This window comes from Sciurus carolinensis, chromosome 7 (genome assembly GCF_902686445.1).
Source record: "Sciurus carolinensis chromosome 7, mSciCar1.2, whole genome shotgun sequence".
NCBI lineage: Eukaryota > Metazoa > Chordata > Mammalia > Rodentia > Sciuridae > Sciurus > Sciurus carolinensis.
Window position 1 is genome coordinate 52,605,320 of NC_062219.1, and position 19,947 is coordinate 52,625,266.

The following is a 19,947-nucleotide window of genomic DNA, read 5'->3' on the forward strand; positions in this document are numbered from 1 at the left end:
CTTCTATTCAACATTGTCCTTGAGACTCTAGCCAGAGCAATTAGACAAACCAAAGAAATTAAAGGGTTACAAATAGGAAAAGAAGAACTCAAACTATCCCTGTTCGCTGATAACATGATTATATATTTAGAGGAACCTGGAAATTCCACCAGAAAACTTTTAGAACTCATAAGTGAATTCAGTAAAGTAGCAGGTTACAAGATCAATGCTCATAAATCCAATGCATTTTTATACATAAGTGATGAATCTTCAGAAAGAGAAATTAGGAAAACTACCCCATTCACAGTAGCATCGAAAAAAATAAAATACTTGGGAATCAATCTCACAAAAGAGTGCTGGGGATAGAGCTCAGTTGGTAGAGTGCTTGCCTTATAAGCACAAGGCCTTGGGTTCAAATCCCCAGTACCACAAAAAAAAAAAAAAAAAAAAAAAAAATCTCACAAAAGAGGTGAAAGACCTCTACAATGAGAACTACAGAACATTAAAGAAAGAAATTAAAGAAAACCTTAGAAGATGGAAAGATCTCCCGTGTTCTTGGATAGGCAGAATTAATATTGTCAAAATGGCCACACTACCTAAAGTGCTATACAGATTCAATGCAATTCCAATTAAAATCCCAATGATGTACCTTACAGAAATAGAGCAAGCAATCATGAAATTCATCTGGATGAATAAGAAACCCAGAATAGCTAAAGCAATCCTCAGTAGAAAGAACGAAGCAGGGGGTATCGCAATACCAGATCTTCAACTCTATTACAAAGCAATAGTAACAAAAACGGCAGGGTATTGGTACCAAAATAGACAGGTAGATCAATGGTACAGAATAGAGGACATGGACATAAACCCAAATAAATACAATTTTCTCATACTAGACAAAGGGGCCAAAAATATGCAATGGAGAAAAGATAGCCTGTTCAACAAATAGTGCTGGGAAAACTGGAAAACCATATGCAACAGAATGAAATTAAACCCCTATCTCTCACCCTACACAAAACTCAACTCAAAATGGATCAAGGACCTTGAAATGAGACCAGAGACTGCATCTTATAGAAGAAAAAGTAGGTCCAAACCTTCAACTTGTTGGCTTAGGATCAGAGTTCCTTAACAGGACTCCCATAGCACAAGAAATAAAAGCAAGAATCAATAACTGGGATAGATTCAAACTAAAAAGCTTTCTCTCAGCAAAGGAAACTATCAGTAATGTGAAGAGCAATCCTACAGAGTGGGAGAATATCTTTGCCACCCATACTTCAGATAGAGTGCTAATTTCCAGAATATATAAAGAACTCAAAAAACTCTACACCAGGAATACAAATAATCCAATCAACAAAAGGGCTAAGGAAATGAACAGACACTTCATAGAAGAAGATATACAAGCAATCAACAGACATATGAAAAAATGTTCAACATCTCTAATAATAAGAGAAATGCAAATCAAAACTACCCTAAGATTCCATCTCACCCCAATTAGAATGGCGATTATCAAGAACACAAGCAACAATAGGTGTTGGCAAGGATGTGGGGAAAAAGGTACACTCATACATTGCTGGTGGGGTTGCAAATTAGTGCAGTCACTCTGGAAAGCAGTATGGAGATTCCTCAGAAAGCTTGGAATGGAACCACCATTTGACCCAGCTATCCCACTCCTTGGCCTATACCCAAAGGACTTAAAATCAGCATACTACAGAGATACAGCCACATCAATGTTCATTGCTGCTCAATTCACCATAGCCAGATTGTGGAACCGACCTAGATGCCCTTCAGTTGATGAATGGATAAAGAAACTGTGGCATTTATATACAATGGAATATTACTCCGCCATGAAGAATGATAAAATTATGGCATTTGCAGGCAAATGGATGAAATTGGAGAATATCAAGTGATATTGGCTAAGTGAGATAAGCCAATCTCAAAAAACTAAAGACGAATGATCTCGCTGATAAGTGGATGAGGGGTGGGAGGGGTTAGTGTTAGGATTTGGGTTAGGTTTAGGGTTAGGGATAAGGAGAGTGGTAAGAATGGAGTAAGGAAGGACTGTATAGAGGGAAAAGAGGAGTGGGAGGGGTGGGGGGAAGGGAAAAAAATAACAGAATGAATCAAACAACATTGCCCTATGTAAATTTATGATTATACAAATGATATGCCTTGACTCCATGTACAAATAGAGAAACAACATGTATCCCATTTGTTTACAATAATAAAAAAAGAAAAAAAAATGTTTACACATTTTATAGATGTGTATATTGCTTTGTTTTCTTAAAAGCGTCCAAGAAGCACTTTTTGTCATATCATAGGCCCTAAAAGAATAAGCGCAATTTAAGTTAATTTATGTACCTACGACAGGAAGGGTTTTTTGCAAGTACCTTCCCAGTTCTTTTTTCTTTCTTTCTCTCTTTTTTTTTTTATGTCTTTTTTAATTTATTTATTTATTTATTTTTGGTATAAACCAGGGCCTTGTACATACTAGGCAAGTGCTCTACCACTGAGCTACATCCCCAGCTCACCTTCCCCATTTCTATCACAAAGATAGCCATTCTTGGAGACATGTCAGTTTAAGTTTGGCTCAGGAATCAAAGTATAACCCAAGAGGAAAAATGAGCTACACCTGAATAAGCAGAAGGCATTTGTGCAGGCACATAATTGGCCACAGTTAAGATTCAAGTGTTGTTTCTAATAGGTTTATTCAATATAAAGTTTCCAGACTTTCAGATCCTCTAGCTAGGCACCCAGGCCAGAAAGCAGCTGGCAAAAGTCCCGGGGGTCCCTCACAAACTAAAGGGAACTGTTCCAGCCACATAGCCAGGGCTGGCTGGCTGCTTTTGAAGCACATGGAGGCCACCGTACTTTCCAAGTGCTTTGCAGGGAGTCTGCTCACTTGTGCTCCATGACTACTACTTTTGCACTTGACCCTTCACACTGGTGCCACAGCCTAGATAAGATTATGGAGTCTCTGACTGGTACTCAGACTGGGGAATAGTTAAGTGTTTAGATACTATTTTAGAATTAGCTTACATTTGGTAAAGTCTATACACTCATTCTAAGGTTGTCTTTAGAAAAATGTAAAATGCTAAAGTAGAATAAAAAACAAAATTGGACAACACTGACCACTCCACTGTATCTGAAGTAGAAGAAGAAATTGACCAGGAAGATGGATATGAAATCCATAATTCTTTCTAAATTACAAATGTAACTCATGAATACATTGTTTAAACAATTCAAACCTTAGAAAAATGTACACCATAATATATGAAAGACTTCCCTCGCCCCTTCTAGCCTCAACCCATGCTCTCTCCTCCTCAGGAATAACCCCTTGACAATTGGTTTGCACCCCTCCCAAACTATTCCTAGCAACACACACATATGTTTGGGGTTGTCTGCTTTACACACATGGACATGACATCCACATTTGGTATGTCCGTGTCACACAGAAATATGACACAATGGAAGTGCTCCAAAACAAGCCCAGAAGTCCTCTACCATAGAGTTATATCCCCAGCCCTATGAAACAGGGTCCTACTAAGTTTCCCAGGTTGGTTCCAAATTTGTGCTCTGTCTGTCTCTGCCTTCCAAGTAGCTGGGTGTGCCACCATGCCCAGCTCAATCTTTTCATACACAATTAGAGCCTTCAGACCTTTCACCTGTCCAGAATTACAGCTTTAAGATACAGACAGATCTGTAGTCATTTAATCATGACTAGAAAGACAGACTGTGAGGTTAAGAAAAGTGGCAGGAAGAGGAAAGAAGGACTGTATAGAGGGAAAAGAGGGGTGGGAGGGGTGGGGGGGAAAGGGAAAAAAATAACAGAATGAATCAAACAACATTACCCTATGTAAATTTATGATTACACAAATGGTATGCCTTTAGCCATGTACAAACAGAGAAACAACATGTATCCCATTTGTTTACAATAAAAAAAAAAGAGAACGAAAAGAAGTAGACTGAGTCTCAAAAGAGAAAAAAAAATAATAATAATACTTTCTTCATAAATATATACCCTCTTTAATCATGCCCCTGGGTTTCAACTCAGGAGAAATATGGTTATGTCCTAATATGTTGAGGTGTTGTAATTTCAATCTCTGTTTCTGGTAGTGGTGTATCATGTATGCTTGATTACAAATAAAATTCTGCACATGGATAATAACAGTTAAAAAAAAAAAAAAAAAAAGAAAGAAAGCAGGGTAAACACAGCCTTTCCTCTCCCAATAAAGGACATACTCCAGAACTTTGCAAGATTTCCTTTAACCATTATCATCCTATATAATGCAATTCACTTGTATTCTTCTGCCAGGAGCAGTGGGCTTTTCTCAGTCTTTACAATTGTTAGGCTAAAAATACCTGGAACTCAGGATCTTGAGGGAAGTTTAAACTCAGAACTTTTAAGCAAAAAGATGTAGATATATTCTTAAAATCACTGTCTATAAGCAAAGACCTCTATTCAGGAAAACTAAGTTCTCCTTTCTTGAGACTGTTCCAAATTGGGATCTACCTTCTGTATTTAACATGATTATTAAAATATAATAAAAGCAAGGATTTATTAACCATCCATCCTGGGCCAGCACTTTACATATGCAGTCACCAGAAATCTTCACCACTGTCCTCTGCTGATTCTGAAGACAAATTGCTAGTTAGACACTCACTCCAGAGCCTATGCTCCTCTGTTCTGCAGCCTCCCAAACCGGAGATGACTGTGTCTTGAAATTTGACCACATGGGAGTGCTGTGAAGTGTGTTTATATCACCCAGTGTTCTGGGACTGGCAGCTACTCAGAACTGGCTTCAAGGGAACAAGGAGGAATGACACCTGTCACAGCCCCTTGAAGCTGTACTATAAGAAACAAAAGTAGGGAGCAGTATGCCTGAGAAAACCTACCGCCAATGAAAGGAATGAAGGAGAGATAAGCAGAAGAGCATTCCAGTCTATAAAGGCTGGGTCAAAGGGCAGCCAGCCAGGGAAGGAGGGAGGAAGAAAGAGGAATGCATACACAGGCAGAGCTGGAGTCTGTTGCAGCAAAGAAGTTAAAAATCAAAAACCTTGGGAAAAGAAAGTCAGAAGAAAGTGTAATCCCAGTGGCTCAGGAGGCTGAGGTGGGAGGTTGGCAAGTTTGCTAGGCAACCTAGTGAGATTCTACCTTCTCAAAATAAAAAAGGAAAAAGGACTGGGGATGTGGCTCAGTGGTAGAGCACCCTGGACTCTGTGTTAGTTGGGCTGTGTTGTCTCTTGTGCTGCTGTGTTTACAAGATGAAGTCCATCCGTAGCCCCCAGCAGTCCCAGGACACACTAAGGACTTTTCTGCTACTCCACCAGCCTCTTAAAAATCCAGTCATCCCACCTGTGACTCTGCACATACCACTGGGTGTCCCAGCACATACTACTGCCCTACATTTGGATGAAAAAAATTTACATAAGGGCTTAAAGAAGCCAGTCTGTGGCTCACCTTTTCATTGAAACTGAAATATCTGATCCACAATATTGACTTTTAACTCACTGCTGTCTAACTGCAGATCAAATGTGGGAAAAGTAAGGAAAGGTTCTATTTTCTTCTGTAAATTACTTGAAATACCTAAGTATTAAAATGTACCCCAAAAGTGTTGCAAATGACCTGTCTGTCCCATCTGTAGGGGAAAGAACTTTCAGAAATTATTTTTGAAAAATGTTTACATATAAAATATAGCAGGACTTCACCCTCTAAGCACCTTAGTCTGGGCTCCAGCATCCCTCACCTGGACCGCTCCTCATCTCCTACCTGCTCTTCCTCCCCTCCTGCACTCTTGCTTCGCTCCCTGTAACCCACCCTTTACATACAGAGCAAGTATGGTAGTTTTAAAATGTAAAATCAGACTGATATTCTCCAACAAAGGGTCACTCTACTTAAAGTAAAATCTCTTCGTCTTGGTTTTCAAGGCCTGGATCGCTGGCGCTCCTGGTGTTCCGACCTCTTCTGTGACACTCCCTGCCTTCTTAGTCCCAAACACACCCAGCATTTTCCTGCCTAAGTCCTGCTCCGAGAACTCAGGGACTGTGTCTGTCTTTTTTGTATCTGGGTTGGTGTCTGGGGCACAGAAAGTACTCAGAATTTTTGAAAAAATAAAAGGAAGCTCTGTAGTACAATAAATGCCCATTAGAAGGCTCTCTTGACACTTGAAAACCAGCCTGAACACTCAGCTACATGTTCACTCCACATCCATAGTGAGGATAAATAAATACATTTTTTAAAGTAGCACACAAATATTCATACCAGCACTACACACCGCCTCTGTCTACACTTCCTTCCGAACCTACATGCACATAAACACCTACAGCTCAACTGGCCTTTTTCACAGGCACCACACATTTAACATGGCAAAATTGAACTCATCATCCTACTTGGAATTACTGAATCACTGATAAGAGAGCAAACCCATCCACTCCGTTACCCAACTTACACATCTCAAACCCAACTTAAGTGGTGCCATCGAACACTCATTCTCCATATGGCTGGTTTACTCCTAGCATCTCTGCCGTGGCTTCTCCTGCCTAAGCTACTTCAATAATCTCCAACTAGTCCCTTTTTTTCCACTCCTTTTTTCTTTTCATATAATAGCTTTGAGATATCATTTACATATAAAATTCATCCATTTAAAGTTGTAGCTCAGGGATAGAGTGCTTGCCTAGCTCGTGTAAGGCCCTGGTTTCGATCCTCAGCATCACATAAAGATAAATAAATAAAGGTACTGTGTCCATCTACAACTTATACACTACACACACACACACATACACACTACTCAGCAACTTTTAGTATATTCACAACATTGTACAACCACCAAAATCATCTAATTTTAGAACATTTTCATCGCCCCAAAAGGAAACCCCCCACACAGTACCAATTACTTACCAATTCCTCCTTCCCCTTAGCCGCTGAAAACCAATCTACCTTCTATCTACCTTCTATCTCTATGGATCTGCCTACTATGGACATTTTATATAAATGGAATCATTCAATATGTGGCCTTTTCTGACTTCCTCGACTCTTTCCTCCTCTTCCACTTCATTCTATCCAGATTAATCTTTATAAAACACAACTCACATCACTCCCTTGCTTAAAATCCTTAAACTTAAATAACTCCCGATGGCAGAATAAAGTTCATCCTCTTTCATGCACATTAAAGTCCTTCCCAATTTGGCCCAAACATCTACTATTCTCTCTTTATTCCATTCAAACATTCAGTTTCCCAGACACACATACCACGTCACATCTCTGTATCTTCACCCATCTATTTCCTCTGCTTGGAATACACTTCCCTATCTTCCTTAACTGTGTATCCATCCATCCATCCAGTCTCCCATCCATATATAACTACTACTCACCTCTGTTATGTGTGTATGGTGCTGGGAATTGAACCAAAGGCCTCATGCATGCTAGGCAAGTGTTCTACCATCGAGTTTCATCCCCAGCCCTTTAACTACTACTCATTTCTTAACACTGCACAGACCCTCACTAGTGATTCAGATTTTCCCAGGGCACCCCTGTAGCACACTCATTATTCCACTGTACTGTAACACTGTCTTATCTGTCTTCCCATTGGACCTTCAGCTACTAAGGTTCACAGAATACATTTCATCTGCAGCATGTAGCATGCTTTCTGGCATGAAGGAGTCACTTAAATATCTGTTGCCTGAGTGTCATTAATGATCCTAAAATTAGCATTTGTTTATGCCCACCCCACATCACCCAGCAGGCAAAAAGTCACACACATCCCCAAATTTCATAAGAGATTGCAAAAAGCACTGGATCTGCACATGATTATGAGAACTGTGCCAAAAATAAAGAATTCTTCTTAGAAAAAGCCATGGGCAAAAACATTTTGGTGGAATTCCCTGACAAAACAAAGAAAATTGTTAGACTGCCAACTTCTCATGTTGTTCAAATTCAATCTCAACTGATATTGTCCTCAAAAAACTGTTTGTAGAAGTTATGTTCTAGAAAGTATTTTTTCTTTTTATAGAATTTTAAAATATACATTTATTTAATGAGCTACTGGGCAATAAGAATAAATCTAGGGTGAAAGAAAAGTGTTAAGAAAGTACCTGTAGATAAACCTTCTTCGCACCAGGTACATAATCTGCAATCCGGCCAAAGAGAAGTCGTCCAACTCCAGAAGTGATGCCGATGCACATGAGAACTACCTCTTTATTTTTTTCATCTTGAAATCTTTCATTCACATGTTTCATCTATAGACCAAAGAGAAAGAAACCACACTAAATATGGTAGGAAAAGTGGACAGGATTGAGGCTTCGCATCAAAAGTGCGTTTTCTCTGCAATGGTACAGATTCTCACCCCTTCCAAATTAAAATATTTATGAAATTTATTATGATAAATTTTCATGAAAACGTGTGAAGAAAATCTAGTATGATTTAGCTGGAATTTTAAAAAAATAATAATAGAGCCAGGGATGTAGTTTGGTACAAAGTGCTTGCCTAACGTGCACAAAATCCTAGCTTCAATCCCCAGCACCACAACACCTACACGATAAAGAAATGAGTTCTTGCGAGAATTTTTTTTTTTTCCTGTTAAGGGTTATCAGCACACACTTAATAAGCTAGTATGGAGCCCTTCAAAGAAGAAAACAGATCTTTGAATGCACCACATAACCTTGTTTTCTCAAGGTAACCCAAGGACTCAGCATATTATCTGCCCCGTGAAAGACGGTTGATTCTAAAATTTTACTTTGTGCATTTTTAAAGTTTATTGTATATTCCCACACCATTTGATTTTTTTCTTCCCTTTCAAAACTGGTAACAGTTCTCTAACTTCTCAATTTTCATGCTGGTCCAAAAAAATCCTCCTAAATATGGTTTTAAACTTGTCAATCCTTTATTCAAAGGCTGCCCGCTGCCTACATTTAATACTTCTTGGTTTGGTATTCAAAGCCCATTATAATCTGCCACTAATCTATCTTTGTACCTTTATTACCTACTGATACTTGGCCCAGAAGTCCCAAACAAACATAAAGAAGTAAAACAGATTCACTGGAGAGGAAAGGCATATGCTTCAGTGGATTATTACCAGCAATGTTGCCAAGTGTACCTCCCAGCCACCTTTTATTAAAAAGTCAGAAATCTGGATTTTGTGTAGAAATGTTGGCACCTAACTTAAATTTAGAACACTGTGTGATCCAACCCTACAAAAGCCAAACAAAACATGTCTGCAAACTGCATTAGACCAGCTTTGATCCGGGTCCTAATCCCATCAGGCCCAGGACAAGTTTATTCACAATGTTGCTTAAACCTGCTAATATGTTCTTACTTCTCTACCTTTCTCCTGCCTCTTCTACGCTGGAAGCTCAGGGGTAAAGGGCTTACCTAACATGCATGATTCCCTGGGTTTGATTCCCAGTACCGAAATCAGTCAATCACATCATTCATGAGATTTAAAAATTGAGAGAGAGAAAGAGAGAGAGAGAGAGAGAGAGACTTTACCATTTGGCACTATGAGCTCCCTGTGGTCCTACCCAGCCTTGTTAGCTTTTCACTCTACACAACTATTCCATGTCAAAGTGGACTAACAGACATCCAACTGCTTGTATCAAAGGCACCTGGAGTCAACATGCCCCATGCTGTTCAACCCCTAGTCCCGTATTTAACATGACTATTATTGGCTCCCATAACCATGATAGAAACCTGACACCCATCCTTAATTATTCCCAATTCCTCTCTTCAAGTAAAATGGTCACCAGATCCTTATGATTTGCCCTGCTCAATCTTTCACACACACTTCCTTTGATCCATGTTTCCTATGAAATTTTAGTTCAGGTTCTTGTAACTCCTCACCTGGGCTACTACAGCAATCTTCTAACATGGTTTTTCCTTGAGACCCCACTCCTAAATCTCTCCCGTTTAAACTGTGTTCCCTGAGGCCATGAGTTCAACTTCCAAATTTAAAAATGTCACTTCTAGGCTTCATAGCCTCTTTTGGCTATTATGTTCAGGGTAAAGCTAAAACTCCTGGTATGACAGGAAAAAAAACCTCTGCTTTCCTAGTGCAGCCTCACCTCCAGTTTCCTCTGTCAGCATGCCATGCTCACACTGTAGGCAATGAGCACTGACCGGTCCACACTGAGACATGCTACAGTGCAAAACACATGGAGGAATTAGACATCAGTAGGGGAAAAAATGCACAATATCTCAGTAATTTTAATAATGATTTCTTGTTAAAATAATATTTGGCAAATGGTATGACTCTACTTCATGTACAACCAGAGAAACAAGTTGTATCCCATTTGTTTACAATGAATCAAAATAAATAAATTATTTTTAAAAATAATAATAATAATATTTGGGCTATATAGTTAAGTAAAATATGTTATAAACACTAACTTCATGGTTTTTTTAATGTGGCTACTAGAAAACTTTAAAGTACAATCTGACTTGCATTGTTTTTTAAAGAAATCCACTTGTGGCTGTAAAGATAAGAGTTGCTAAGGTGACCTCAAACTTTTAGACAAGTTGAAGGGAGATCAGATTTCCACTGTGTCCTGAGGGGGAAATGAATGACCTGATTTATGACACATGCATTATTGTATATTAATTGGCTTTACTTGGAATTTGAATCCAGACTCTAGAGTACTACTCCAAATCAGGTAGCACCAAAAGAATGTATTGTAACTTTGTGTGTGTGTGTGTGTGTGTGTGTGTGTGTGTGTGTGTGTGGTTGTGGGGATCAAACACAGGCCTTGCACATGCCAAGCAAGTGCTCTACTATAGTACTACATCCCCAGTTCCTATTATAACCTTTTTTTTTTTGGTGGTGGGAGGGGGGGTGCAGTAGGAGGAGAAGTAGCAGGGAGAGGGGTGCTGGAGATTGAATCCTGAAGTGCTTTACCACTGAGCTACATCCCCAGTCCTGTTTTTGTTTGTTTGTTTGTTGAATTTTTTTTTTTTTTTCTTATTCTCAGTCCTTTTTATTTTGAAACTGGTCTCCCTAAGTTACCCACTCTGGCCTTGAACTTGTGATCCTCAAGTATCTGGGATTATAGGTATACACCACTGTGCCTGGCTTTCCTATCTTTAAGTAATTTTCATATTTTTAACTTTTAAAGAGACATCATTTAGTATTCACAATAGACCAAAATTACCAGTCATTCTTTTGATGAAACTAAGAACACGTATTAACCAAATTGCTATTATTCCTTATTAGTGATTTTTTTTCACTCCTGCCCCATACTCTACTTTGTAATCTTTAAAAGAAATAAGGTGAAATGTTTGGGATCTTTTGGAAAAGGGTGAATTAGGTAAATTCAAATTATACTTAAGTGGAAACTTAGCTCTTCAACTACAAAGGACATTACTTCATTAAATTTTGTTCCTGTTGTCACTGTCATTTAAATAAAGCAAGAATTTCAACTACTTTACACTCCCTCTCTTTCCACTATCAAAATCTGTAAACTAAGTTTCTTTGGTCAATAAGTGAGGAAATCATGAGGGAGAGAGGAGCAGATTTTCTGGTACTGGATCTCTGGGTCCTAGAGATTCTTCCTCCCCAAGGCAGGTGTACCCATTTCTGGTGTGTTGCACTTGTGGTCTGGGCTTCCCATGACTGCTGCTGTCTGTTCTACGAATTTCTGCCTATCTTTCATCCTCTGGACACTGGCGTGCACTATGTTTAGCAGAACTCACGAGGCTAGGTACAAACGGTATTTCCAACAGAGTCACATGGGTAGACATGAAAATATTGAACAGTTTATTTTCAGATTTAATCTAACTTTTGTTTAACCTAACATTTTAAACCAATACACAACTTATACTAGAGTCCACTATCTCTGCAGGGGATAATATTTTTTAGAGAAGTTGTTTAAAGTTAAATTTGGAGGGTGGGGGTGTAATTCAGGGGTAGAGTGTGTCCTTAGTATCCATCAGGTCCTGGGTTCAATCCCCAACACTAAAAAGTAAACAATAAAGTTAACTTTATCCGAATGAATAAGTGTCTTCAGGGCAGGAATTAGTCTTTTATTTATGTTCTTAAACATTCGTTTAATCCTGGGCTGCACACCCCTAAGAGATGAACAAAGTCTAGCTGACTGACAACACAGCCTACTCCCAAAACATTCCTCCATCATTCAAGCAACAACAACTTTTGCTGATCACAGAAACCATTTTTAGATTGTATGAAACCCTATTTGGTTTTTGCTATCCAAAGATAACCAAGAACTCATATACCAGAACAAATACTCATTCTACATCCATGCAGGAAAGAAGACAAACTAGTTTCCACTTCATTTCCACTTCATTTAACATCTTTATTTGTTTATTTATTTTTTTCAATGTGGTGCTGAGAATCGAACCCAGTGACTCACATGTGCTAAGCACTGTAACTTCATTTAACATCTTCAACTCAAGTAAATGGTGGTATACCTCTGTGTATAAATGACATGTTTCTGACTAGGCAATAAAAGCTAAGTTCCTCTTCCCTCCCTAGAGCCCTGGAGGTAGACCCCAGTTTTGAGAGGTCAGGGGCAGCAGTCTATGAAAGCAACCATCTCACTGGAATGGCCTCTGCCCTAGCTTCTCTTCTCCACCACTCTTCTACAAAGGAGCTATAGGCAAGATTTGGAGACATCCAATAGTGTTCTTCCACTGGGAATCCAAGGCAGGTCCTCTGGAATTCAGAGGATCAACGATGAAGGAGGTTAAATGAGTGACCACAGTACAACCTAGCAGTGTAGTAAAACCCAGTGGCAGTACACAAGTGCAAAGGAAAGATATCACTGGTCCAAAAGGTCCAATACTACCTGCAGCCATGTTTTCTAAGATTGTGTTATTTGGCTATGCCATGATGGTCACTCGCCACATTATCCCTCCAACTTTCACTTAAGGAAATGCATGCTTTTTTGTTTAATTGCTTTCATGTAATACTTATGTGATTTATTACATAAGGGATATGACAAAACTTTAGGGTATACAAATTAGATTACACATCTTCATGGAAATGTAGTTCAAGAAGAAAAGGGAAATACTGGAGACTCTTACAACAAAAATAACTTGATTTCTGACAGTGGACTTGAAGTGACAGTTGACTGACTCAGTACAAAGTGTTAACAAAGTGTTAGGAGACCAAGAAAGCAGGGCAAAGACAGATGCAATGACAGACTGAGAAAGTGAGGACTGACCTTGCAGAATTGAACAAAAGACAAAAAACCTACAATATTTATCATTCACTCTTTGAAAGACAAAAAGATTTTAGTCACCCATCTGTCTTTGTTTGTGATGATTTTGATTCCCTGACTATCTGTCTGCCCTTCTTCTTCAGGTAGACATCCTCATCCTGTAAAGAGGGGTGGAGGACAGGTAGGCAGGTGCATTTACTTGTGTCTAGGAGAGTAAACTCTTTGTGGGAGGGAGATTTGTGTCTTTTAGGTTTATGTGGTATATACAAAATGTGCTAATAAGTGCTATACAATATGTTCAGTGATTAAGGTATTCAAATTGATTTCTTCAACTTCTTACTTTCCAAAAGGGATAGTAAGCTCATATCACTTCTACTCATTGCTGTTCATATCAGAGATTATCAACTTCAGCTTGTTGCTTCTCATTTGCATGTCGCATGGAGTAATTTCTGAGAATATATTCATTCAACATTTGAAAAGTTATTCCATAACTCTATCTCCAACTCAAGTAAATGGTGGTATACTTCTTTTTATAGGTATGCTTTTTAAAAAAGGTAAACTCAAAGAAAAGAGTCTGTTATCTTTAAAAGAAAAAAAAAAAGATGTATGTTTGAAAGGGAGTAGAAAGTCTGCTGAAGTAGTTAATGGATAATCTCAGAATTTGTTACAAATGAAAACTCAACACTACCCTTTGACTTCAAAGTTGGATTAACAAATCTTCTGAATGGAATGAAATGCTTTCTCTTTCTTTTTAAAATAACTATTGTTTCCTCTATTTTTGCTTTAAAAAGAGAAGGGTAAATTAAAACAAGTGGGTCATTAATTAGGAAGGTTTTCTTTTCGTTTTTTTGTTTTGGTACTGGGGATAGAACCCAGGGATACTGTGTCAACGGAGCCATGTCCCTGACCCTTTTTATTTTCTGAGACAGGGTCTCACTAAGACATGCAGGGCCTCATTAAGTTGCTGAAGCTGGCCTCAAACTTGCAATCCTCCTGTCTCAGCCTGTCACAGGCATGTGCCACTGTGCCCAGCTTCTTAGAAGTTTTGCACAAGCATCATATATCAAGATGTCAAGTCAGGTGATGAAAACTAACTCCAGAAATTTGGGTACATAAAATCAAATCCTTTACACCAAAACATTGAAATATGTTTCCATGACCATTGATAGATAATCATGGATCAGATAAACCTAAAATATAATTTTAGTTAAATCTGATCAACTGTGCTTTGAGAATAAAACATCTCTAAGATGCACTTGAAGGGGAAATTTCCTTACTTGTCAACAACTGTAAGAACCAACATCTCTAGGCAGCCCGGTGTTTGTTTTCAAATGACATATCTCTTGTGACTGAAGTCGAGGTAGAGGTGTGCGCTGCCTTCTCAGTGGCCAATGGTAGAGAGCAGACCTTTGGTCTAACAGAACTCTAGGAGGCAGCAGTTGCTGGTTCTGTTTGTTTTTTTAAACAGCCAGACTTTCCATTTCATTAAAATGGGTTTCCATGGTGTTGAGAATGACAATGGTACTATTAAGACATGAAAAGTTCAAGACCAAGAAATAAGAAGTGTCAAGAAGTTTCTGGAATAAAGATTATTTTAACAGCCAACAAGAAGTAGAGAAAGAAAAGCACAGAAGGAAGAGATGGCTGATAATTTGAAAAGCCTTGATCAAATTTTGAAAATATTTTCAAACTCTAAAAAAGTCTTTGTTATTTTTTTTCCCTTTCTGGTATCTTAAAAATAAATTTCCATGGATTAAAATAAATAAGTAATACATCCGTGACACTGCATCTTTTAGACAAGATCAAATTTAGCAAAATGTTCTAGAGGAATTATCAACCAAACTCTACTTGGATTTAGATGCCAGTTTCAATAACTCTGTTAAAATTTTAGGGTAGACTTTATCTTAAAATAGAAAATAAATCCCTATTCTACTGTCACATATAACTAAAAAGAATGAATAAAAAAAAGAAAAGAAAATAGATCCCTAGAAATTTTAGGCAACTTGAAATTATTTAGTGACCCTGTCAATTTCTGTGCCAGATACTGTGAAAGTTATCAAAAGAATACTGTTTCTTCCTGAGTGATGAAAGGTGTTTAACCTTAAGTTTAGCTTAAATTCTATTCATTCCACCTAAATCTGAATTTGATTCTACAATGTTCTTTGCTTGGAATCTCACTCTTAGCACATAATATCTACCACTCTCGGGTGCCTGGTTCCTGGATAGTTTATATGAACACAATAGATCTGGGTGAAGACAGAGTGTCTGTGAAAGAGTGGGACAGGAGTACTTCTTCAGTGGTTCTAAACATGGTCCCAGGATTCAGCCTTGGTCTGTAGCCTCCCTACACGTGCAACTGACATCAAGAAATTAGTTAGGGCACTTTGAAAATACAAAGTGGTTGCAAAGTCTTAGAAGACATGACTTCTGTTTGAGGCAAGAGGGGTTTCCATGTTTTGCATTTACTTAAAAGGAGAGGAAGAGAGGAATACACTCTTTGAACTTACTCTTGACTTTTTTTTTTTTTTTTCCTTTTGATACTAGGGATTGAACCCAGGGGCACTTAGCCACTGAGCCACATCCCCATCCCTTTTTATTTTTCATTTTGAGACAAGGTATCACTGTTGCTGAGGCTGGCCTTAAACTTGCAATCTTCCTGCCTCAGCCTCCTAAGCAGCTGGGATTAGAGGAGTATAAGACCATGCCTGGTTGGTTTTTCTGATTTGGTGGGGGAGGTGGGGTACTGGGGATTGAACTCAGGGGCACTCAACCAGTGAGCCACATCCCCAGCCCTAGTTTGTATTTTATTTAGAGACAGGGTCTCACTGACTTAGTGCCTCAATTTTGCTGAGACTGGCTTTGAACTCACCATCCTCCTGCCTCAGCCTCCCTAGCCACTGGGATTATAGGCATGTATCACCAAACCTGGTTGATTTTTCTGATTTTTCAGGGAAAACCAAGAAATTAGTACATTAGTTCTTATTCAGCTTAATTTTGCCCTTTCTTCCAAAGTGAAGAAAAACTGAATCCTTCCTGAAAATTCTACCTTTTTCTAACCTCTCCTAAGACTCAAGGTAGTGTTATTGGCTAGAAAGATTCTTTGCCAATCTCCTATCTACCTCTCCCCTCCAATCTTGGTCAGGTACATAGAGTTGAATCTTTTGTTAATCCTAAGAGCCAACCAACTGCTGGATCTTTTCCTGGAATATACTCAAATTCAATTTTTTTTACTTTAATAAAGATTAAAAATTCTAGGATTAGGCCTAGATCAGTTTTCCTTCTAATATCATTTCTACATATCTCCGAGACTGTCTACCCTAATTATTTCATTTCTTATTCTCGTTCTGAGCGTGGTAGAACATTACTGATTTTAAAAAGATTATGTGCATAAGTAGGTTCTGTTATTTATGAAATTTTTTTTCAGAAGAGAAAAGGAGGTGATGAGCATGATGCATTGCTTGGGAACATTATAGGGCTGCTGGAGGGTGAAAGCCAAGCAGAGCTTAGAAAGTACCTCATTGAAGGGGAAGGAAGGGGGTTAGGTAACTCCTGATCCTGGGCAATTCCAATCCTAGGATTCAGAGCAGGCTCTGAGGGTTACAGAGGGGGACAAGGAGACACCTGGCAGAGAACAACAGTTAAAGCTTAAGGCATCAATAGGAAGCTAAGAATTTTCCTCTGAGGAAAAGCTGGCAAGGACACAGCTTGAAATTGTGAGGCAGGAGCATACTAAAGAAAACCGTGTCCATAAACTGAGATAACAATTAAATAGGGACAAGGACACTTGATTTATGTTGAGAATATTATAATGAATCATAAATTCGATTATTAACAAATGGCAGCATTTTAAACTCCACAGATGTGTTCTTGGGTTGAGATGGGTTTGGGCATCTACTAGCCTATTTGCTGGACTGTGGTCACCCTCTGGTGCCCAACTCTTCAGGGAGAAGTCACACCCAATGGGGGAACTATTTCACCTCAGCAGAACTGTGTACCTCTTGCCACTATTTACATAGTATTAAATATACTCACATTGAAACTAGTCTATATCATTTTAAGGTTTCTTTTATTTCTGATAAGTTTTTAAACCTTACACTGTCTTAACTATATTTGTGTGACTCCTTCCCCTATAAGATGGAGGTAATAATTTTGTTGACTTCAGGATTTTATACATAAACGAGCAAAGAAAAAAGAACTTGAAGAACCTCAAGTACTGTTAAAATGCAAAAGTAATAGCTTCATACTTTAACAGCTCAAGCAGCCTAAAAGCCCAATCTGAGATCAATCAAAAACTGTGCAGAGCTGGGCGTGGTGGCACATGCTTGTAATCCTAGCAACCGGGGAGGCTGAGGTAGCAATTTGGTGAGGCCCTAAGCAATTTAGCGAGACCTTGTCTCAAAATAAAATATGAAAAGGGCTGGGGGGTATGGCTCAGTGGGTAAGGACTCCTAGGTTCAATCCCCAGTACCTCTCCCCGCAAAAAATTATACATATACATACATACATTGAGCACCAGGCACATGTTAGGTACTGACTGGATCTGGAGCAATGAAGAGGAGATGCTGCCCCTAATCATGTGGCTGCCCCTAATCATGTGCCGCTCTCCCTTACCTGTTTCTTCTTGAGTATTTCCTGAGGTGCACAGATACTTCCACACAAAACTCCCCAATGTATTTTGTAAATAAATCCACAGTTTTCACCAGCTTTTCCCATACCTCCATTGAATACATTACACAGTATAAAGGGCCTTACAAAAATACATTACTACAGTTTCTTGAGTAAAAATTAGATATTTTAAAGTTTTTATTGATTTCTTTCTTCTCCACCAATTTCACATTTTTTAGAGGTTGGGGTCTACATTCTAGGGATAATTTTCTTGCCTGAGTAAAACATGCATCATTTCTAAAAACTGTTGAATTATTTATAAATACTTGACAAACTTGCTCTGCCTCACTAAAATCAGCAACTCTGCTTTAATTTATTTGTAAGGGATCAGCTTTCTAGATTTCTTATTTATTAATTATGTTTTCTCTTCCTATAATGTTCCTATGCTAGCATTTTATTTACTTAAAAAATTCTTTAAAAAATAACTGCTTGTTTTGATGACAGTGTTCTGTAAATATTTAACTTCACCATTAATGAGTCACAAGAGGCCAGAAGTAAAAATTCTTATTCATTTCAGTAGGAGAATGCTGATGAAGACTGCCTATGGTGTTAAACTGAAAAATGGGCAAATTTTCACTAACCTGAATAGTCAATTTGCAGCAGATGTTGAGATCTAAAGGGAAATAAATGCAAGGTTAGAAAAGCAAGAAAAGCATAGACACCATTGAAAAAAATCTGGAAGTGGGGATGACATGAAGGAGAAAGGTCCAATCATTCACTTAACAACCACGTGAGAACTGAGCAATACCAGCATATTTTTAGAAAAGTTAAGTAGTTAAAGTATGTGAGAAAACAAGCAAACAAACAATGCTTGGGTCCTACAGCAAAGTGTGCAAGAATTTTTCATTTTCAACATTCAGATTTTAATATAATAAATCAGATAAAAATAAGTCAGATAAAAATTCAACTGTTGACTGGTCTTAGAGATTAGAGAAATTCTGTTATAAGCTTCCCAAGGACAACAGGAAGCTGTCTTTTTTGTCTTCTAAGTACCTAATAAAATTAGCCCTTCACACACAGAATATGCTTACAGTCACCTCCTCAGAGGCTGTCTGCAACTGCCCAAACTAAAGTTGCCATCACTGTCACCTTCCATCTTGCTTTATTTTCAAAGAAAATATCTAAAAATGACCTTGTTTATTCACTGATTTCTGTGACAGAAACCACACTTGTTCTTACCAGTGCATCCTCACACCTAGAATGTTCATACCATGCTATAGGCACTCAGTATATGTCAGGTGACAAATCTTGAATCTGTTCAGCTGAGTTGTAACTAGAGGAAGACACACACACAGGCAAGAACAGAAACAGTGACAGAATCCAAAATCTAAATCTACTGTAAGTCTATTCTAACAGCACTCCTGCCACTACAGCGAAGTTAGACCTCTCTGGACCTCAAGGTTCTTATCCATAGTGGAAGAACCAGTATTAGCGCTGCTTTCCTCATCAAAGGTTACTGTGAGAGCTGAAATCAGGAAATGTATGTGTGAAGTGGATAACCCTTATATCTTTTGGGGAAGTCTGTTGGAAAGGTAATTAATGAATGAAATGAAATGTTTCTAAAAGACATAATTAAAAAATTCAAGGAATGTATATAAAGGGTATGAGAGTGCAGTGTGCATGTGTGTGTAGAATACTTCACACAGCAAATCACAATGGGTAAATACTTAGATTAGTAAACTATAAAGAAATACCCTTATTAACCTATTTTTGAATGAAAAATAGAAAATATTGATAAAAGCAATATATTTGTTTTTATTCTTCAGAATACCAAAACATTCTGTATAGTTAATTGATAATTAGAAGAAAAATTAAAACCAAGAATACAAAGAAAAGGAAAAAAGAAAAGCAAAAAGAAAGGGGAAATGGGGAGAAAGTAAATGAAAGCTTTACCACTAGTATTTAGTCACCAGGTCAAAATCAAAATTAAAATGTTAAGTCCAACTCTTTTTTTTTTTTTTGTAGTTGTAGATGGGCAGCATGCCTTTATTTTATTCATTTTATTTATATGTGGTGCTGAGAATCGAACCCAGTGCCTCACACATGCTAGGCAAGCGCTCTACCACTGAGCCACGACCCCAGCCCTAAGTCCAACTCTTTTAATCCAGTTGCAATGCTAAGAAAACTGAGATAGGGCAATTC

The 19,947-nt window shown here is 38.2% G+C and overlaps 1 protein-coding gene across 1 annotated transcript in view; it reads right to left on the reverse strand.

Annotated features, from left to right (window-relative positions):
* The window catches only part of Slc16a10 (solute carrier family 16 member 10), a 125,137-nt gene that overhangs the window by 12,334 nt on the left and 92,856 nt on the right, over positions 1–19,947 (reverse strand). The window contains exon 4 of the mRNA XM_047559813.1: positions 8,065–8,208. Coding sequence (XP_047415769.1) covers positions 8,065–8,208 — 144 coding nt within the window. The remainder of the gene's footprint in view (positions 1–8,064; positions 8,209–19,947) is intronic.